At 44.9% G+C, this 23,192-nt stretch overlaps 1 protein-coding gene across 2 annotated transcripts in view; it reads left to right on the top strand.

Annotated features, from left to right (window-relative positions):
- bbs9 (Bardet-Biedl syndrome 9) overlaps positions 1-23,192 on the top strand; it is a 252,177-nt gene that overhangs the window by 148,264 nt on the left and 80,721 nt on the right. For both annotated transcript variants that reach the window (XM_079561877.1, XM_079561878.1), the window contains one exon: positions 22,524-22,706. In XM_079561877.1, the coding sequence (XP_079418003.1) occupies positions 22,524-22,706 (183 nt within the window). The remainder of the gene's footprint in view (positions 1-22,523; positions 22,707-23,192) is intronic.

The following is a 23,192-nucleotide window of genomic DNA, read 5'->3' on the forward strand; positions in this document are numbered from 1 at the left end:
TAGTGCCATACTTCCTGCTTGGTTTGTGTTATTCCCTGTGCTTGATCAGAAAGTTCTGCGGCGTCCGTCGTGCCGTACGGTCTCTATGTGAGCGGCTAATGTGAGCCATCAACATAGATTTTGATGAGTTTTGATTTCTTACAGAGGCTTCAGGATTCATTGTGAGCTTGGATAAGTGTTCTGAGGTCAGAAATCCATTACACAATTACGCAAACATGCCTCACATGAGCATAAAAAGCCTCAACCACTATCCTAAACTAAACGCTACATGCGAAAATACCCATAATCTGAATCTAATGCGCTCCAACAACGAGACGATAGGCCCTGGTGTCTGGCTGATGTCTGGCTGATAGTCTCCCTGTAGGCCGGAGTGTCATATTGAAATCGTAAAACGCCTGTGGACATCTGCGCCTGCACATCTGGCTCGCACTTGACACCGTCCACATGTCGTCGACTCAAACACAGTGTCATCTCCACGTGCGCGCCTTCATCTTACCCAAATCTACATATGCGCTCCTCTCTCCGCGCTCTGGGAGGTGAGTGTCAACTGCTAATGACAGGCCCCTTCCCGTGTGTGAGTGAGTGTGTGTGTATGTATGTGTGTGTGTGTGTGTGTGTGTGTGCGTGTGTGCCTATGTAATGAGTAGAGAAAGGCAAAGGGGGAGATTATAGGCCTCCTCTCAGTACCAGAAAGACTAAATATGGCTCAGACTAAACACTGTCTCCGTACGCACACACAAATGCACGCTCGCCACAGACCGCGTACTCGCTGGCAACGTACAGTACATATGAAAAGAAAAAGCGAAAATAAGCCTGGATATTTCGGTGATGGGACAAGGCCAGGAGTTATCTCCCGAAGCCTTTGGGTGTGTGTCCCGATGTGTACGAGAGATGATAGCGACTGCGGCGTTGGTTGTGACAAAGTGGAAGTTATAAAAAAAGCACCAGGGAGGGTTCCAAACATACACTTACAACTTGCAAAGTCAATGTAACTTTTAGTGGCTTGAAGCTTGACAACCATGAAAGCCACTGGCTACAACTTAATGATGTGTTTGTAGTCCCTGCTGCACCAGAAAATAATAGGCCGGAAATTCTTAGTCGCAGGGCTGTGCAATATAGAGTAAGTTGTAGAAAAGAAGGCTCTCAGTTGTACATGAGTTGTCCAAGGTTCAATAAAGGTTCTTGAGTCATCTTCTGTACTGTGTAGATGATGTCCACAGTCTACACTTCAACTACAGAGGACAGAAGATGACTCAAGAACCTTCATTGACATTGAATGTACTAATTGACTTATTTGATTGAAACAATATTCGCTACATACAAGGCCTCGTGGAAGGCCCAGGACACGCCGGTGGGACTATGTCTCCGAGCTGGCCTGGTGTCGCCTCGGGGTCCCCCCAGAACAGCTGGAGGAGGTGTGCGTGGATCGGGAAGTTTGGGCATCTCTGCTGAGACTGCTGCCCCCGCGACCCGGCCCCGGATAAAGCGGAAGAAAATGGATGGATGGAATATTCGCGACACAGACTAACAGAACAGAGCCCAAAAGCTTACATCATTATCGCAATATTTAATGACGTGATTTTATATATGATTTTTTTCATGTCTTGCAGCCCGTGTAGTTACTTAAAGGCACACTGTGTAACATTTTGGACTATTCTTTTGCCATCAGTACAAACATGCACCTAGTGACCTGCTCAACACAGGAAAAACTATTAGTGCAGTAGATAATCAAAGAATGGATTTGTATAAGAACCTAACCTGTTTAAATCTCCAATTCTGCTGACTTTTGTCGACATCTCCATGGAGACGAGCTGGAGACGAACCCACTCCCAGTAAAGTTACAGTAATTTCTCACAGCAAAAGCACATGTTTTTATGAGGTGTTTTTCAATGATGAAAATATCTGTCATATAATAAATGCCTGTATTTCAATTTTATTTATTGGGTAAAATTCTACCCGGTGTGGCTTTAATAATCGCATGGTCCAAACGATTTATATCACATTATATTTATAATGACTATGTGTCCAGGGATCACAAAAGGTTCATTTTTCTCTTATTCTTGAGACAAATGTAAATGCAAATGTTTTTATGGCCATGTTTTGAATTTAAATTGGTTTGAATCCGTGGTTAAAGTAGTCAGTGTGGCTTTATACTTATACCTACTAAGGTTTTATGTGTCTTTTAATGCTGGTGTGAAGCGTGTAATCTAGGGATTCAATACAACTCATAGCTACTCGGTGTACCTTGATAGTAGCTGCTGGGTTGTTACTTGTGAGTAGAAAAGCATTTAGATGTTGCTGCTGGAGTGAATGCACAAAGAGGGCCTGCATTAGTTAATCTTTGGTACATAAATCAGGACAAAATTATTAATTGTGATGCTAACCCGACTTATATTTGCTACAACTCTATGCACCTTTCAGGGCTGGGCTGGCCATTGATCATACAGGGAGTTTGGTCAGATGTAGCACAGTCTAAACACTGTGTTCACCGCTCTGGCCTGTTGCAGAGCAGAAAGGGCAATGCTGGATGACGTATCTGGCATATTGTCTCAGGTTAATCATCATAAATTACAGGTGAGGCACTCTTAAACCTCTAAAGATCTCATATTAACAGAGTAACAATTGGTTTCACCCTGCATCCCGCTGCATGTTTGTCACCTTATCCCGGGCGCGTTTTGTTTAAGAGCTCAGTCCAGATTCCCAGTTCCCAGTCGTCACTTTCGGCGAACTGTAAACACAACAAGTCAATTTCCAACCGTCTTCGCGAGGGCTTTCTGAGCTACAAATATTGAGACCACAGCTATTTACACTCACACCTGTTGTATAAAAACAAACGTCTATTTATATTTCATCTTGTTCCATAACCGGTCTGTGCTGTGCAGCGTTCACTCGCCGCCCTCACGGTAATACGCAAACCGCCATTGCGACTGCTCTGTCACTGTGTTTTCTTACACTACTGACCTTTTCAACAAGCCACCACAGTCCATATGTATTCTGGCTTTTTTTGGGAGGGGGGGGGACTTTAAAGCAAACACGTCCACACACGGGGGCCCGAGAAGCTCACAGCTGTTCCGCCTCCGATCGGGCCCTCGGGCTAACTCCCATCGCGTGCTATTAATACGCTAATGCTAGCTTTTACATGTGCGACTATAGTCTCTTTGGGAGTAGCGCTGGAGCCTCGGCGGGAGCTACCCCGGGCTGATTTAGGGGACTCGGCTTCGGGTATCTGTTCGCCCCATGACCCGGGCTGCGCTCAGAAACAGCTGTAATGCGCCCTTTATGAGGTGTGTGTTTTTGACGGGCCACATCCTCGCAGTCCCCTCCTCACCCCGCCTGACCTTTCCTGCGCGGGGACACGTGACGTCACTTCCAGATGTTCCCAGCTGCTGCCGAGGGGGAGGGTGTTTGCGCAGCGGCCCGCGCTTAATAGGCCAGTGTTGCGTCGCGCTTGCAGCAGGCTTTCCCCCCCGACGACGTGACTAACATGCAGACGGTTGAGTCGAGTGAGTAAACGTGGTCACGGGTAAATATTTACAGACAGGAACGAATACTAGACCAGTGCAAAAATGTTACAGTTGGAAGCGGGGGGCAGTATTGTTGTTTTCAGTCAAAGTATGTTGAAATTGATGAGTCTTTTTTCACCCAGTGAGCTCTTTTTACATAAACAAAAACGTCATGCTTACAGTATTGTCCCTGCTTTACTCATAACTTTTAGCCCTAATCTAATGGGTTTCCTAGTCGACAGGAAGTGGACAAAGGATCTTGTGCTGTGTCATCTGCACTCTTTGTACCTCCAAGCTTCGTCAGCGTCACTAAAGAACTCTGGTGTCAGGCCGACTTTATATAACTTCCTTTGACTGACTCCGACACAGGCATATAGCTACAACAGTTCTGAACAATATTATCAACTCTTGAAATGTGTAAGACTGAAAGGCTGTTGGGTTGAAGTGTCCCAGGCGACGGTCATGATGGGAGGAAGTGTGGCCAAAGCAAAGTCCACGCTCTGAATCAGGTGTGCAGAACCACATTGCAGTTTCTGTTCTAGGGCTGAAACAACTAATCGATTAATCGACAACTGATCGATTACTAAAATAGTTGTCAACTATTCCAGTAATCGATTAATCGTTTTCTAGTAAACACAGACTAAAATTGAGCAAAAAAGACATGACAATTATGTATTTTGGATGAAAACCTACTTTGTTTTTTAAAGTTAGGGTGCAGTGTTTTGTACATCGTAAATTTCATAAATATCTGTCTTGTCTCGTCCAATCAAAGCAGAATTAGCACAAAGAGCCTCCTACAAACGTTTACTTTAAGTTTACTCCATCCACGTGTCCTCAAGCGGCGCCACCTTAGCTTTATGTGATAAAAAAAATTGAAAAAAATACAATTTCCATGCACCTTTCACAGCCAAGCGATTAATCGGTTGATTAATCGATTACCAAAATAATCGTTGCATAATAATAGTTGCAGCCCTATTCTGTTCAATCCTGGTCGGAGGCAGCAGCACCATTGAAATTTCCAAAACAATATTTGGACGGGGCTACAAAAGCAATTGAATGTTTTCTTGCCAATAGCCAAAGTACTCGAAACAAAGTAAATATCATGAAGAGCGTGGAGCCACTAGGAAGCCATTATCTCCCAGTGCTGTCATTTTCGGCAGCTGTATCTGACCTGGAGTGTCCAGAAGTACAAGGTGTCCAGTGCTCAGAGACGTCACCCTGTGAGAAGAGCGGAAAACGCAAGACATAAGCTGAAATGTTTGGGTCAGGGATGATCTAAAGACAGATTTGACGACTGATGAGATCACAGTTTCTCAAAGAACTCACATCGGTAATAATTTTAGCTGTGCTGTGCAGCTTTAACCACGAGGCTTCCTGCAGCCCTCGCCATGTTATTTTTATCATTAAGTTGGGTTTTTTTGTGAATAAAGAGACTTTGCTCAGGCTTTGCTCCCATATTGTGTTACAATCAAGTTGACGCAGCACGTGGACAAAGAGTGCATGTACATTGGTTTAAGTCTAATTAGGACTCCCCTCTCTGGTCCAGCCCCACCCTGCTCCTTTGCCCTTCCATCCAGCTGGACTGACCAAACCCCTCATTATTGCAGCTCTGGTGGGCCCAGCCTTAAAACAGAATCCTCGTGCGGGTCACCTCTGCACCTCTCTCCAGCCCGGGGCCATACCAGCGGCCCGGGGATCTGGCCGAGGTGTTAATCCCAGGTTGGGTGTCACTGCGGTGGGTCACGCTCTGTAATTTGGTCCCCGGTTCTGTCTGGGGCCTTGGACCACCCAGCGCTGGTGACCTCGCGCTGTGTGTCTGTGCTGCAGGAGTGTTTGCTGGATGTGAAGAGTTCTCTGTTTGGGAAAGTGTTGAATATGGATTTGCTTTGTGTCAGGCGCAGCTGTGCATGTGTGAGGAGGTGTGGACCCGCCAGTGATTACACGTGTGGGCGCCGGAGGAGGAAGGCTCTGCATTAATTAATAATCTATCAATGGTTCTTTTTAGAATCCGGAGTCACGGGGGTTTCATGGGCCCAGCAGCGCAGGAGAAAACCGAATGTGCAACGCGTTGGCACTTACAGATGCTTGCTGCAAAATGTTACGGAAAACAGAAGTCATTGTAGTTCTGTAAATGCAGTTTTGATTGTATGTACATTTAGTACCTTTTTGTTTGTTTTATTACTTGAATGTTTGTTTATTTGGACGGGACAGTGCATGTTAATCTCAACCCCCACCTGAACCAAGCACATTTTCTCCAGTGTGGCGTTACCCAAATCTAAAAGTTTCTTGAAAAAAGGATCAATATAGCGACGAAAACGAGGATGAAAACGCAAAAAAAAGAGAAAGAAAGAAGCCACAAAAGAGCAACATAAACATAAAAACATAAAAATAATACAACAAAAACTGACTAAAGTGCCTCAAAAAAAGAAGAAAAAGCCCACAAAAAAAACAGAAAAACAATGAAAACACGACATAAACGCTTTCAAAAATGTGACAAAAACACGACAACGCGGTTAAAGCGGGGGGTGAGAGGTTAAAGGCCGTGTACCTGATATTTTTCCATTGTCTCCCAGTGCTGTCATTTTCAGCAGCTGTGACCGACCTGAAGTGATGAGAAATGCAGGGTGTCCAGTGCTCAGAGACGTCGCCATGTGAGAAGAGCAGAAAACATTATTGTACAAGACCTGAGCTGAAATGTTTGATCTGGGTCAGGAATGATCTAAAGACAGATTTGACGACTGATGAGATCAGAGCTTCTCAAAAAACTCACTTGGTAATGATTTTGCGTGTAGCTGTGCTGTGCAGCTTTCGAGTGTACGTACATTGGTTTAAGGCTAATTAGGACTTAAATTGGAATTTAAATAGGGATTAAATTGTTATTCATCGTAGACATTAGTTATAAGACGCAGTACATCTAAGTATAAAACTTTCTTTTCGCTCAAGAACCAGCAGGCATTACTGTGCCGGTGACCCTGACACTTGTGAGCTTGTGAGTAATTAGGATGTTAGAAATGCGATAAGAAAGTTAGGAACTAGAAATGTATTATTTTATTTTATCGTTTTTGTGGTAGTGGAAACCGGAGCACTCAGTGGAACTCCATGCAGGCAACTATTGCCATCTCCTTCTGTGGGGTGGGGAATAGTTTGAGATGATACTTTATTGAGATGATACTTTATTGATCTCACAGATGGAGAAATTGCATTCGATGACAGAGCATCCGGCAGCAGCACCCATTCAGTGCGCACCACTCTTTTTCCACTCTTTTTTTTCTTTGGTGAAAGATCGTTGTGTCGCGGCCGCCATCTTCACTGTTTTGGTCACAGGAGGAGCACCGGTTGATGGGAAATCCGTAGACGATGACCACGGAGGTGGAGCTCTTGCGCTTGGCCGCGATGTTCTTGGCCACACAGGTTTAGTTTAGTTTAGTTTAGTTTATTTATTTATCTGAGCACGGACAGTATACAATATACATTAACCTCAAAGGGAGAGATGCATTGTACCAGGTTATAGCACTTGTGCTAATTTCCACCTGTAGTCCCTGGGCAGACTGATGTCAACAAAGTCATAAAAATACTAATAGAGAATAATACATTTCCCCAAAAACAGCATTAAAATCAACACACACTTCATTCATTCAAAGCATTAGATTGCACGCTCTTGCATACACACCAATTACAGGACATTATGGGAACAAGTTTGTTTTAAAATAAGCCATTTTTTAGGTGTACTTGGCCGTGTGGGACAGACGCGCCTGCTTGATGATCAGGTTGTGTCCACGGTGATGTAGAAGTTCCTGTCCTCGGCCGGGTCGATGATCTCGTTGTCCTTCACCCGCATGACCTTGGAGGATGGAGAAACTGTAGCTGCCCTCTGTCTCCTCTGATCATCTGAAACGGTGCACCGCCTCCTGGGCTTGTCCCCGTCTCAGAGCGTGGTGTCCTGCACTGGTCAGCTCCACCTCGTCCTTCCTCTTCCTCCTGCACAGCTCCCTCCACAGTCTATCACCATCTCCTCGTTTACGCCTTGTGTCTTGTGTTTGAGCAGACGTGAATGACCTTAATCACAATGTAGCAATTTCAGATGGTCACGATTTCGTTTTATATCGTCATATAGAGTAAAAGCAATATTTGATTTGAACATTTTTACTTCATTTCACTGGAAAAAGACATGTGTGCATCATCAACATTACCAGTCTTGAAATACTTTAACTATAATGACACGAGTCTTTCTGTTAATCTAAAATATATTTGAAAATCAAATAAAAAAAATCAAATAAAAAATGTTTCATTTGCATTTGAACCATCCTTCATTACTGCTGAGGAAATCTGTCAGAAGCTGTGGGCTATGATTTAGCTATTGAACAATCTTTCTATTTCATGGGAGAAACTGGAACTTCTGGAGAAAACCCACCACGATACAGGGAGAACTTACAAACTGTGCATCAAACCCGAAGTGGTATTATGATTTTTAGTCACCTGCTTCTTGCTCTTGGCTGTCGGTCATCTGATACACTTCCCGGTATGAAACTCTATGCTACTGTTTGATTGAAGACTGTAAAAGTAAGGCCAAAGTGACATGTTCTTTATTGATATAGGGAGCCTGGTTGATCTTAAGCCTCGAATGGGGGCGCGGGCAGGTCTCTGAGTGGAGCTATCAGCGCAGAATAAAGCTCTTTGTTCAGGTCTATGTGAACGCTGGTGTCAAAGTAAAACATATGAAAACATGAGAGCTGAGCTGGCCCTTTGACTGAGCCGGACAGCCTCATAAATCACCGCGAGGCGTTCAGGCACCATCCGTACTTCTGAACGACAGCCTGTGAAAGCATCCCTGACAGCTGGGATTGGCCACGGGGGCTCGGAATAAGACTGGGACTTTATTTTTCTAACCAAAAAGAAATCTCCGACACCTTCTCGCTCCTTGTAGTGTTTGAGTGTGCGCTGTTTAACCGGCTGTCTCCAGTTCGAAGGTGAAGAGAAACTGTAGCGTAAACCTCATCAAGGCTTGTTTAATCATGACATTAGAGAGATGCATTCCTGGAGTTTTTCAGCGACTTGGTTAGATGACATTGGCTGGGAAATTGTTTGAATCAGCAGTTCATCTCCATCTTAAAGCCTGTAAACACTCCTCTCATGACAAGGAAGTTAACATTTTAGCTAAAGAAAGAAGATGGTTGAGTACGGAGCGAAAGAAGCAATTTTTGTTATGAAGCAAATATATGAATATGAACGCAGGCCTTAGGGGTAAGTTGGTATCGGACGCATGTTTCTTTTACACAACACGCATCGTATTGTCTGACACCCGGCCTCACAGAAAACTTTGGTTTAGGTAGTTTCATGTGTGAGTGGGAGGCCGTTCTCAGCCGCTCTGCCTCATGTGAACTGTAGAATATGAGTATGAAAACAGAACAGTCACGTCACAGCCCTGTCTGACTAAACTGGCTAAACTCACCATCTCATTATTTTGTGTTGTGAAGCTTCTCACGTTGATGTTTAGTCAAATAACGGCCTGAAAATAATTTGCAGTGACTTACTTTTTCTTTAGAAAGCTCCAGAGCTCACAAGAGCCTTAAAAAGCCATATTCACCCCAGGAAGTAACAGATGAGTTGTCTTCCTCTGTTTACTCACGGCGCATAAAAGCATGTGTTAGGAACCCAGCGTCAGTTGCTGGACAAAGGTTTGCGCTGCACTTTCAGTGGTTTTGTTGACACGTCTTTGTTTTCATTAAAAAACGCATTGAGAGAGGATGAGACTGCTGTGTTTTCCTTGAGACCACGGTATTGCTGTGTAAACGGTGCCTTAGGTTCAACCTGCCTCTTCGCATGACAGGACAGTGTCAGGCTAATGAGGCTGAGACACAGCCCAGGGCAGATCAACGACTGACATAGAGCAGTGATCAGCTGAGACTGAAGCTCACTCAGCAAAGGTTTGTTTTTCTACAGGTTAGGAGTGTCCTTTAGAGTAAAAAAGGGTTATACTAAGACAAGTTAACCCCTCCCAGTGGTCCTTATTAAGTTCCCCTGTTGGCCAGAGATCTATGCTGTCGCTGGTGAAGCTTCTGGATGAAAAGCAAAATGTCTCCATTGACTTTTTTTTCTTTTCTTTTTTTAACATATCAGAGCAAATGGAACCATTGTTTATCTGATTGCTTATTTAATAATGTTTTCAAGAATGTATATGTTGAATGTTTTGATTCTCTCCACAAAAATCCAGCAAAATTAAATAGTGAACCGGACTATAAGAGCTTACACAAACATTTGAAACAAGAATCCAAACTCTTTTTTCCCCTAGCAAAGCATGCTGAATACATTAACTGTAACTATGAAAAAAACTGCATATCTTTCTTGGCCTGAGGCAAGATATGTCAATTAAAAAGAACAATCCTTTCAAGGTTTACAACAACTCCTCTTTTGTCTGCTTTGCAGATTCTGAAAACTCCTTCAATGCTTAAATAAAGATTTACTTTTCTCTTGATCAACATCGAAGCATCCAACATGAACTGGAACTAATGATGATCAGCTGTTTGTTATATTTCGTTTCTTATCAAGAGATTAAAGTACCTCAAAGAAGAAATGCATAGACAAAATAGTAAATTAGCTACAAAATACCCTGCCACTGTAATTTCCAATGCCCCAAGTTCATATCATTGTGGCGCATTCCTGAGTTACCTCTGATAACCCATCCCAGATCGGCTCGGGTTGCCAGATCCTATCACCGCGCCTCCTTTCTCCGCGGTGAAACTTCCAATAAACAAGCACCTTGGTTTTGTTCCTTGCTCCTTGTCTCCCCCTGCTTCCATCTCATCTCCCGCAGACAGACCGCGTTATCAGAGCTCCCCGTGAGCTTGTTATGACCATAGACAATAGCGGTTACTGTCCCTATCTGCCTATATCAGACATGCTCATCAGCGCAGTTTACTCGGCCACCAGATCACTCCGACCTGGCTGTCTGCTGTCTGTCTGTGGCCCAAATTACCTTCCACCTCTCTGTCTGAGCGAGCAGACAAATGCCAGCCTGGGAATGAAGAGGCATTAAATTGTCAGGGGCAATGATGTGCGCTGCCTCGCCAACGATTTTAGGAAGGCAATTTGACCAGTGAAATGGCTGAGCTTCCCACACACACACATGCACTTTGTTGAAGTTATGCAGGGGAATATGATCTGCGTTACATGAGCGAGGCTGTAACCTGGTTCAGGCTTTTCGTTTCTTGCCATGGGTCTGTCAGAGGAATTAAACCAACTTGAAACTGTTAACCATTTCACATGCCATCAGTGCAACTTTTGAAGGGTTGGGTTTTACAAACATTACTGAAAGGTCTTTGGACTCTAATGAGTTAAGAATGGTAGACTTTGGGTCCGATCTTGTGTTTCTAAACGCAGGCTTTAGACCACATGTGTCAAGGTCAAAGTTATGAATTTTTAACAAAATAGCCAGTTTGCTCTTTCCAGCCACTAGGGGGCAGCTTAAATTTTAAAAAAATGAAAGAATTCCACACATGTCCAGCAGAGGACGCGGACATAATAAGAGATCAGGATATAAACAGCATATTATAGCCACGTGGTAAATGGTCAGTCTGCCCCAGGACGGCTGTGGCTACAATAGTAACTTATTGTCTCATTGACTGTAGAGTGGATGAATTATGACTTCATGTAACACTTTGGGAAACATGTGAAACAGGCTGATGAACCACAATAGATTAAAGCCGTTATTTATGAGGCCACAGTCCTTTACATTAAATGCGGCCCGCGACCCCTGTGTAATCTTCATACCTGGCACAATAGGTGGGTTGAACAGGGGCTGGACGTGGGTGGGACAGACACCCATGGCGAATATCGAAGTTATGTACAACAGCGGTCCCTCCCTGAACTTTTTCCCTTACAGACCAATATTTTTGCGCAGAACAGGGGTGAGCGGGGTGGCGGTGGGTGAGCAGGGGTGTGGGGCGCACTTGCTGGTGTCTTGATCACGCCGTGTAGAGCACAGAGCTCTTCAATACCAGAGCCAGCTCTCTTCTCAGCTCTGTTCTTTCTCCCAGGGCAGTCGGGACACAACCAATATTGAACTCACAGTGGAATACATTTTGTAGTATGTGTAGAATGTACATGAGGCTGTGTGATGATAATGTAAATATGAGGATAGAGAAGGGGGGCAAAGCTCTCGATTTACCGATTGATCTACGTTCCCACTCTCACCTATGGTCATGAGATTTGGGTAATGACCGAAAGGACAAGATCGCGAATACAAGCGGCCGAAATGGGTTTCCTTCGCAGGGTGGCTGGGCGCACCCTTCGAGATCAGGTGAGGAGCTCAGTCACCCGGGAGGAGCTCGGAGTAGAGTCGCTGCTCCTTCACGTCGAAAGGAGCCAGCTGAGGTGGCTCGGGCATCTGTTCCGGATGCCTCCTGGTCGCCTCCCGCGGGAGGTGTTCCAGGCATGTCCTAGTGGGACAAGGCCTCGTGGAAGGCCCAGGACACGGTGGTGGGACTATGTCTCCGAGCTGGCCTGGTGTCGCCTCGGGGTCCCCCCAGAACAGCTGGAGGAGGTGTGTGTGGATCGGGAAGTCTGGGCATCTCTGCTGAGACTGCTGCCCCCGCGACCCGGCCCCGGATAAAGCGGAAGAAAATGGATGGATGGATGGATGGATGGAGGATAGAGAAGGGGAAGAAGCAACAAGTGCTCTGTGCAGCTCACCACGCCTCAGTCAACCCATTTCCTGTGCAGTACATCACTCAGTCCTGATCTTTTTTAGGGGGCATTCTCTACAGATCAATTCTATTCCCTTTCCCCTCTCCCTTATATTTGCATTGTTGACTTGTCGGCCTCTCTTCAGTTGTTTCGCTGTTGTGTGCGCGCTGCAGGTGCTTGGCTCAGGCACTCGCCCCAGACGTGTGTTAAATGTGTGGACCTCTGCTTCCTACAGTCAGCCCACGTTGTGTAACGGCGGGTCTGCTGTTGCGCTTATGCTCCTGAGGAGGAAATGGGCTTCTTTTCCGTGGCAAACGTGCACATTCGTCAAGGGCGCGCACGTGTGTTATTAGTGGAAAAGTGTCCGAGGGATTCCCAGTAACTCAAGCCGCCAGCGCGTGTGTCTATTAGTCATGTTGAGGAAATGGCTCGTGTGATTCCAGGCGTTTTTCTTACCGAGCTCCTAATTGGCACTTTAATTAAGCAATGGAAACACACACACTGGAGATTCCCCCTGACCTGGCGCTGAACTAACTTTTTAAAAAAGGTTTGTTTGCCAGTTTGCTTTAGGGCGCGCTGCTGTTATACATCTTGTGTTGCGCCGCGAGCCGGGTTAAGTGGAGCTTACTTAAGGAAATGGAGAAGCTAAAAGCAAAGTTTATAAATTAATCAAACAGAAGACCTTTCGCGCAACTCAACATGATTGCGTTTCTTAGAACTGAAGGACAGTGCCTTGCTGCGAGCTAAATATATTTGTATGTGTGCACTTCAAGTCTATTTGGCAAAGTAAAAGTTGTTGGATGTCTGATTCCAAATATTAAACCGATTTCGAGGAATAGGGAGTTGAAGCAACAGAATCCAGGCTTGATGGTCAGTCACTTTTATTTTTACACAGTGCACTGTTTTCACGCCAAGTGACTGAAAAAGGTTGTATGTACTTAAAGCAATCAATAAAGTGGTTTGATGTGTAGTGCCGATAGAAGCGTGCATGCTGAATGAAAGTACGTGGAGGCTGGAGTGTGTTTCGAGGAAGAGCGAGGAGTAAAGCGCCCATCTCGCCAGAGCGAGTCTCGGACTGATTGCACGAATCCAAAGGGCCTATCTCACCAGCCTGGAGACTAGTTGGAGACTAGAGCTGCCGCTAGTCACGGAAATGACGAGTGGTGGCAAGTCAAAGTTTCTTTGAGTTTTCTAGCAAAGGCCATACCGCCTTTGCTCTGCCCGATTCCGTCAGACCTTGGAAGCTGAGCAGGGAAGGGCCTGGTCGGTACTCGGATGGGAGACCGTTTGGGAACACCTAAGCCTAGCGAGTAGCTGATCACCGTCAAGTATGGAGTGAATGAATAATGCAATTTAAAGCGTCTTTTAGTGTCCAGAAAAGCGCTATATAAAACCAATGCATTATTATTATAAGTCTTGGTGAAAAACATTTTTGATTTCAGTGGAGTCTCTGCAGTCCACATGGTCTCCGAGAGGTCTCCCCGGTCTCAAGCAGCTGTGGCAATGTTGCAAACACTATTTGTTGAGACGTTTCTGTGACGTTGCTGCAATTTTTCCGAGACCTGTTGGATACCAAGGAGATTTCAAAAAGTCACATGAAGTTGCTTTGAGATCTCCTTGGTGTCCGACAGGAGACAGAAACGTCTTACAGGGTGAAGACAACATATTGTATTCGCGACACAACTTCTGGAGACCATGTGGAGACCATGCCAAAACCATGCAGAGACCACATGTGGACCGCTGAGACTAGTCTCCAGGCTGGTGAGATGGGCCCTTAAGGGATGAGAGGCTGTGAAAAGGAAGAGGAGGGCTCACACTAGGGGGCAAACACATTCGTTACCAGTCTGGAGAAAACTCTAGTGAAGATGGCCGGAGCTTAGTTGGTGGCTCTCGCCCAGTGTAATTGAGAGTAGCTCTAGTAAAGTCTTCTTTTTTTCTGATAAAATAACTTTGCTAACCCCTCACTTTGTTTAAAACCATCCACATTGGACTTGACAAATAGCTTATTTTTAGTGTCAAAACTAAACGGCTGCTAATGCCGTCCAGCTTCTGAAAACGGAGACCCCGCACACCCACGCACTGCCGTGTTTGTATATTCACGCACAGATGCACTGAGATATGCACGCACATGTTCCCAAGCCACAAGAAATACACGGACAAAACAGCAGCCGCACTTATCTCCCGAGATGCATGAATGAGAGCGCGCTCATATACAAACTGTGGCCATGGGTTAAACACACAGCTGATGACTGAGGCATTTGATGGTTACAATAAGCATAAGGAATTAATCAGTAATCAGGGGCTGGCAAAAACATTTCATACCGACGTATTACAGTGAGCATTAAAAGCCGAGGGAGCTTGTGGAAATGTTTGTAGATACATTGAATATTTAGGAGTGCTTGTCATATCGGTGCCAATGATATAACAGCAAATGCAGGAAAGAGTTGCGTTACAGTAACTTTAACATTCCATGGAGTGCCAGTCAGATGATTGCTTTATATACGTGCTGATGAAGGCAATATAGATATATAAATATGGCTTTATCATAATTGTGTTGCAATTGAACGGTCAAAACTGTGTTACACCAATCACAGGCTATGCCAAACAACGAACTAGCTAAACACAGACAATTATTATTATCATATACGGTATGTTTTTTTTTTGGCAGTGGGTCATCACAATAAACCCGTTGGAAAAACCTTGTAATGTTTGTCCCCCAGCAAAGTTAGGAGTCAGGCCTGTTTGCCTGGACAGTCGTCCGCTCCTGCTTTTTGTTTCATATCAAAAGCAGGACTGTATGGAACATTGCAAACAGCCGGTCAAATCTCAAATACCTTTATATTGATCGAAGGAATCAATTAACAACTTGCAAAAAATATTTTCTTAAAGAGGGGGTATTATGCTTTTTTCAGTCACATAGCACCAGTCTATATCACACTAGAATGATGACCAAACCTTCTGTTGGTCTGTGAATGCAGTAAATCAGAATAACTGCCTTGTATGAAATTGCACTCTCAAAATGGCTGTAGTGAATGTCTTGAAATAGGCCTCTGTCTCTTTAAGAACCTCTGACCCTTTCAGACACGCCCCCTCCACACACTGTCTGTGGCATCAGTGGGGAGGGGGTTCTGCTGAGGAGCAGTGGTTGGTTACTCGGCTGGTGACGAAAGCTCGGAGGCGTCTCCAGGAGGTGGGGGCGTTCCTAGGAGGACTCAGGCAAAGCTATCCCTAAAATGGCCGCCATCAGAGTTTTTACAGATTACTCAAAAATACGTGAATGTGCCAAGGCAACACTTCAGGCATGTTTTTAATGAGGGAATGACATAATAACATGAAAGAAGTCGATTTTGCATAATACCCCCCTTTAAATGTACTTCAGAAAAATGTAACTGCCCAGATGAGATGAGTAGTTTCTACTTCTTATAGTCCCCATTCCAAACGTGGAATGATTAAAAAAGCTGTTGTGCATTCGTATTAAATTCTCCTACGTCTAAAATCTGAAACGAGCTGCTAATGACTTAAGTGTTTGTAGCAAAAACGATCCTTCACATTTGTCTCCACTCTTCTGGCTGATGCCATTAACTTCCTTGTTTACAAAACACGCCGCATTGCGTCACATCCGGATTTTCTCTGTTAATACGCTTGTCAGTCACGCCCATCAGGAATTCTAAGATTTCACTTTTAATCCCAAACTGCACTTTGTAAAGAATAGGAAAAGCGTGTGTTCTGGCTGGCCAGACTACAGGCCTGTGGAGGGTCAATCATTGTTTTATTTGTGTTACTCTGTGCTGTGGTGAATTTTAAACCATTTAATTTGACTTTTGAATACCGTCTTGCCGAGTAATATTTGGAGGGCACATTGTTGCAAGTGGATTGTCACCGGCAGAGCAGCAAATGCACAGGCATTCACAAGGACAGAATTATTTTATAAAGGAGGGATCTTAGTTAACCGTGCATGTTTGTGAACGGTGAGAGGGAGCCAGAGTAAAAGAATCAAAACATTTGCAGATTTCCTTACATTTCTCTTGTATTTGCATTAGCTGACAGCAGTTCATGCCGGCTCTTACATAAATACTTTGACTGCTAGTAGGCCAAAAATCATAAGTGTCCCGTCAGATGAGTGATTGTGAGTCAAAGTTAACACAGTTGAGGATAAATACTGTACTTCAAAAGCGCTTTATATAGGGACAATGCAGCACAATGGAAGCCTTCAACCTGCCTTTCCCGGTACACGTGTGTGCCCCAGTGAGCTGTAAGATAAGACATTTCCTTCTCTGCCAGCCGTGAGCAGCTATCTGGAGTGTGCCGTGCTCCAAGCCAGTATAGACATAGACTGTGGCGCTGTCTGTCTCTGGAAAATGACAGCAGCAAAGAGCAACATTGTCTGGACGCGAGGGCCCGAACTCAAAATGAGCCTTTTTTTACATCTTTTACGTTTGAGCCGGGTTTTTCCCCCAAAGAATAAGACCACCCTGCCAGAGCTTAATGCATAACACGCTTGTATAGCTGTACCTTTCTCAAGACCCAAAACCAAAAGTGCTTCCCCAACGTGACCAGAGGAACAAGACAAGGGAGCTGCAGTTTAAAACCAAGCTTAAAAACAATGGTAGCAAGGGTTAAAATCTGTATCGTAGAATGTGAGCAAAGCACAGAACATTGATTTTGCAAACGATAACTTCACTGTCATTTTTGACTGACAGGGTACAATAGAATCCGTTGTGACCAATTTTTTATCTGCTAATGAATCATTCTTTGCATTGTTTACAAAATACAAAAAGATTATAAGCCCAATTGATTGAATGATAAAAGAATGTCTCAAGGCAACTCAGGCAGACCCATCATCTACATTGTTAATATTAAGGGTTATGCTTCACTGTTTGTTTGTGGTTTCCACTTGTTGCAGCGTGTGCAAGATAATAAACAGTAGACTTTAAAGGTTAAATGACCTGATAAGCACTAATGATTAGAAAGATGCACCTATAGAAGTAGCCTAAAACAGCTTTAAAGGGGGGGTATTATGCAAAATCTACTTTTTCAAGCTTTACATCATGTTATTATATTATATATATATTATTATATTATGTCATTCCCTCATTAAAAACATGCCTGAAGTGTTGCCTTGGCACATTCACGTATTTTTGAGTAATCTGTAAAAACTCTGATGGCGGCCATTTTAGGGATAGGTTTGCCTGAGTCCTCCTAGGAACGCCCCCACCTCCTGGAGACGCCTCCGAGCTTTCGTCACCAGCCGAGTAACCAACCACTGCTCCTCAGCAGAACCCCCTCCCCACTGATGCCACAGACAGCGTGTGGAGGGGGCGTGTCTGAAAGGCTCAGAGGTTCTTAAAGAGACAGAGGCCTATTTCAAGACATTCACTACAGCCATTTTGAGAGAGACATTTTATACAAGGCAGTTTTTCTAATTTACTGCATTTACAGACCAACAGAAGGTTTGGTCATCATTGTAGTGTGATATAGACTGGTGCTATGTGATTGAAAAAAGCATAATACCCCCTCTTTAACCAACAGTCACTTGTTGTGGGGAAAATGGGGGGCCAGGGCCGTGCTTTGAGAATAGGAGCGTCTCAAGTGCGAGAGTGGCCGGGCGGGCGAGGGAGTGAGGGGACAGAAAGTGCAGGCTGCAGAACGAGGACGGGCCAAATCACCCAAATAAATGTTCTTTCACTTGTGAGATTGTGTGTTTTGTCTGTCAATAGTCAGGCATATAGAAGTGAACTAATGAATGAGCCGACCTGTGTTCTCGCAGTGCTTTTATTCTTGCGTGCCGGACCGGAACCGGAACTCGCTGTGCGGATTGTGGAGCTAACCTTTTTTTGTGCAATTTTGCAAACCCATATAGCAGTAGTTATTTGGATCAACTCTCCATCCACCCATATTCCCACCCCAGACACTTCCTCTGCAGGGAAATCCCAAAGCCAGCTCGGAGGCCCTTCAACTTGTCCCGTAGGTATTCCTTGTGTATTCAGCTTTAATATTATAGTACATTTCCCTAACATTGCATTACAGAGACCTTGGCGAGTGTCCATGAAGAAGGAAGCAATGAAAAGCCCCCAAAAGAATAAGAAAAATACTCAATGTTTGCTACTTAAACTCTCTCAAAACCGCATTTTCCCTGAACATGAATTTTTGATATCCCAGTGCACTACACCCACCGCACTTCACAGACTCTTGCTTCTCCCCTTCTTCTCCCCCTCCTCTTCACAAGTGTGTGTGCGTATTGATAAAAAGACCTGGTCCACTGAAGGGCTCCATTGTTGGCAGCGGCTCAGCTCCACGCACCCTCTGATTGATGCCAGCTGAGAAACACAAAGGCACATTTACCCCGACCGGCAGAACACCGACGTTACACACGCGGACATGTGGGAACCAAAGCTAATCGCCGCACACTCGCCGTTCTACAAGGGTTTGGGAAAGAAAGAAAAAAGGTATAGAGGGGAAGTCATAAACCTGCGCTAACCAAGAGGATGAAAATACAAAACGTAAACGTAAATCAAAATGGCAGTCGATTGGCGGGTAAAACGGTAGCTGAACTAGCGCTAACCTCAAACAACCTGCAGGAAAGAGGCACACGGGGTCGCGACCTTTTGACGTTTGCGGAATAAAGTCTGGGTTTTATTCTACGCGCACAGCGGGGACGCAAGCTAACAAAAGCCGCCTTCAACTTGGAGATGGAGTGCGGTAAAGGTCAGAGCAAAGGCAGTTTTTAGAGGTAACTGAACATGGTGAGATAGAGACGCCATGGGCTGTATTACATAAAAAACTAGCTAGCTAATTATTTGCACTCTGCTGTCTCAGGAACACCTGCGCTCAGTGTGCCATAGTAGATTCAATCAATGTTTTTTTACGTGGTGCTTTTCGGTCTAACATAAACTTTTGAACGTTCATTTTGATGCTGATTGCGACCGACCTCAAAGGTGCTGAGGGATTAAAGTAAAACTAGCTGGTTGCCCGTCCTGGCTCAACCCATTTGAGTTATTGGTTCGTTTTCGGGATTAAACTTGGACTGTGTTTGATCAGGCTATGACTTTGGCGGGTCTTTCCCAACAGCTAACTCAAAACATTTCAATTCTGTCAAAATCGAATCTTGTCTCACACTGATTATTGCAATTCTGTTTTCACTTGTTTCAAGAAGGCGCACCTAGAACAGTCCACATCACCCCATTTCTATCAAGTCTTCGTTGGCCTCCAGTCGTGCTCCAGTCCTAACCATCTGGGCGTTGCATGGTCAGGCCCCTCAGTATATTGCTGACTTGTTGTGCCCATACTCCTCTGGGTGCACCCTTCGATCTTCAGGCCTGGGTCTTCTGAAGGTCCCAAAGACTCGTTTTAACCCTGTCCCTCCTTACGTTCAACTCTGTGAACTCTTTTCAGAAGCAACTGAAGACTTTGTTGTTTAGGAAAACCTTTTCAACGTAGATACTTACCTGTATAGTTAGTTTTTGTAGTACAAAGTGTCAACAGTTCAAGAATCGCTGTTGTGGGAAATCCTCTATTATTGCCAACCTTTGAGAGATCAAATTATAGACAAGTGTTGGGTGACTTAGTACGTGTGAGTGACACAGCACCCACATGACCCTCGGGCTGAATGAAAGCTTGGACTTTTCATATTTATACATCGAATCAAAAGTCAGAGTGTGTGTTCTGGACTTGGGCCCAGACTGGACTTCCATCACTCCGCAGCTCTCTCCTCCCCTCAACTTTACCGGGGGCTTTGGCGTCAGGCTGTGGCGGCACAGTGGCTGAGTGGTGGGCATTCTTGTCTCGCAGCTAGAAGGTTTCGGTTCGATTCAGGGGCTATTCCAAACCAAAACATGCTCAGGCGTTGATCTGCGGGCTTCCAATGATTCTGATGTTGCTCTAATGTTTTATTGTCTTTTTCTGGTTTAGACATAGTTTCACCAAGTTTGGGCATCATTCAGGTCTATTTTTGGACCCTTTTTAGACTGGATTTAGATATTTTGTGGGGTGACACTTGGTGCGAAAAGTTTGAGAACTACTGTTTCAGAACATAAGAAGATCAACTTACGTTTCCCAACTTTTCTTCCTTAGATCACCACTTCACTTCACCCCTCAAAAACCTGACGTGCACTCTAACATTTTTCTGCTGTATCTCCACATTAAGGCAGTGTAGCGTTTGACAAATCAAAACGGCTTACTTTGGCAATCACCGCTCACTCTTTCTCCCAGGTTGGACGCACTTCACTTTCGAGCCCTCCGTCTTTGTTTTAGCGGTGTCAGATGACCGGGACCCATCCATTTGTCAAACAAGCCAGTGGCCGACCGATCACTCATTGGCGAGCACACACGCAGCTCCATTAGCCGCAGATCTGCTTTCACCTCCCGCTCTTCCTCGCACGGCTCCCGTTTCCCCCCGCGTCTCTCCCTCCGGCTTGTCCTTTCTTGTCGTCCTGGCTCGCATCCGTCTTGTCCTGTCATCGCGCGAGCTCGCTCATGCCGGGGCCCGCTCATCCTCGCTCCCGTGCTGCGACGGCGGAGGGACGGTGGGATTGACCCCCTGGCCCCTAGTCAAAGTTCATCCCCCCCACTCCCCCTTAGACTGCTCCTCACCCATGCGTTCATTCGTTCATCCTCTGAGCGCTTAACTAAACCATCAAGGACCCCGAGCCAGTGTCATTTCAAAGCTGCCATTCAGCTTGTGTTTGTGCCACTCCACGGAGCTGGAAAGCCGTGTAATCATAACTGCACTGGCTACAGTCGGCCAAAAGCTCATTTTCAATGTTTGTCGGCTTTTATTACTCTGATCTAAAATGAAGCGAGTGATCATGGGTGTCTAAACTTGTCCGAAATCTTATATTTGTTGGAAATCACGGTGTAACCTAATTCCCTGGGCCTCAATCTAAGCCCCGGTTCTTTCACATTCTTGTTCAGCTGCTTTTTCAGCTGTTAGCGCCATGTCTGTGGTGGTTGCAGAAACCGCTTTTATACCACATTCAATGTAATCCAAGCCACTTTTATTTGTACATGTTTAGCACATTATACCCACACAAAGGGGGTCATTTATCAAGGCTTCCGATTTACCATTTGACATTTCTACGGTAATAGGGCCCCAAATCGGATACATAAGAGGATGCTGTTAAAAACAATGAATTGAAGTAAAAGACGTGTAGCTTCGGGACCCACCTTCAACATGTAATGAGAAGCCATGATGCAAATAACAATATTGCTTTCAAGTTTTAGTCCATTAAATCGATGCAGCCGGACATTTCTTGATATACACTGGGGGGAAAAAGTGAGTACACTGTGTGGAGTTTCTTACATTTCTGCCTAAATTGGTCACTAAATGTGGTACGAGCTTTATTAAAATCACAAGAATGATTTAACAGTGTCTGCTTGAAGCTTAATACTACCCAAACATTTACATTTGATCATATTTTTATTGGCCATAACATGTAAACATTCACAGGACAGGGTGGAATAAGTAAGTACACCGCCTGAATCTCACTGAACTGCAGTAGTTTTGTAAAGAGGAACGGTCCAAGATTCATCCTGATCGTTGTGAACGTCTGATCAGCAACGACAGAGAAGCAGTTATTGCTGTAAAAGAAGGTTCAGCCAACTATTTAATGTGGGGGTGCACTCACGTATTCACATGCTGTTGTGAATGTCTCAGGTTTTTCTACAAAATATCTTGATAAACTTGTGATTACATTCTCCTATTGATGATATTGCGTTGTCCAGGCCCTGAGGTAACAAAACAGCCCCACACCATAATTCTCCCTTCACCAGATTTCACAGTGAACATAGTGTAAAGATGTTGATGTGTTGTTCCATTTCTCCTCCACACAGGATGTTGTGTGTTTCTCCAAAACTATTCGACTTTGGTTTGCGAAAGAGCTCTTGGATGCTCCACAGCACTACTGGAAAACTATTCAGTGGACTGATGGACCCAAAGCTGAACAGTTTGGGAGGACCATTCCTCTTTACAAAACTGCTGCAGTTCAGTGAGATTCAGGCGGTGTACTTACTTATTCCACGCTCTCCTGTGAATGTTATGGCCAATAAAAATATGATAAATGTAAATGTTTGGGTATTAGTTCAAGCAGACACTGTCTAATAATTCTTGTGATTTTAATAAAGATAGAACCACATTTAGTGACCAATTTAGGGAGAAATGTAAGAAATTCCACGCGGTGTACTCACTTTTTCCTCCCACTGTAAATGGCGAAGGTTTTGAGAAATACCTATTGTCTTCTGAACAGGGCAGTTGATGATGCATAACAAAATAACACCAGTTTATAGCCGCTGCTTTAACCACAGCAGCTACATGTTTAACCCTCCTCTCTCTTCTTGTCGCAGATGATGTCGCTGGCCGAGGCTGCGGAGGACAACCAGTCTCAGTTGGACCAGGCCTTCGCTCGGCTCCGGAGCGGTACTCACCTCCTGGTCCTGCTGCTGTCTCTGTGGCAGGGCCTCCCGCCCGACCAGACGGCCCTGTTAGAGGCAACACTCCTGCCGCTGCTGCAGGACACGTCACAGCTGGTACGTCTAGGCCAATGGGCGCTGGCTGCTCTGCTTTATGACCTCGACACTGGGGGCCGCCATTGCTCCGCCATTGCTGTAGTATCTCCATATCGCCACTAGGCCCCCATTGAAAAGCATTGGAGTTTAGACACCTTAAAAACAACTTTAACGCCTGGTTTCAATTTTTTCAACACTAGACTAGGCTAGATATTCCTCCTGAGATAACGCTGGGTTAATCACAATATATGAAACCAGGCTGGTTTTCGTAAAAAGAAGTTTTGAAATCTCGTACTTAATGAGGCTCGGACTGCTAGCATTGGAGCAGCGCGAGCTACACGTCACGAAAAGGGCCGAGTCTACGGTGAAAATCCCGCCAGTATGTCCTTTTTAGGAACATGCTTCGTCAGACCTGGGGAGGGGGAGTCTGTAAATCCGCCATGAATTCATTATGGTAAACGGGGAGGAGTGAGCAGAAGACGTCCATTATGTTTTACAGTCTATGGT

The sequence above is a fragment of the Gobius niger genome (genome assembly GCF_951799975.1).
Source record: "Gobius niger genome assembly, chromosome: 8".
Classification (NCBI taxonomy): domain Eukaryota; kingdom Metazoa; phylum Chordata; class Actinopteri; order Gobiiformes; family Gobiidae; genus Gobius; species Gobius niger.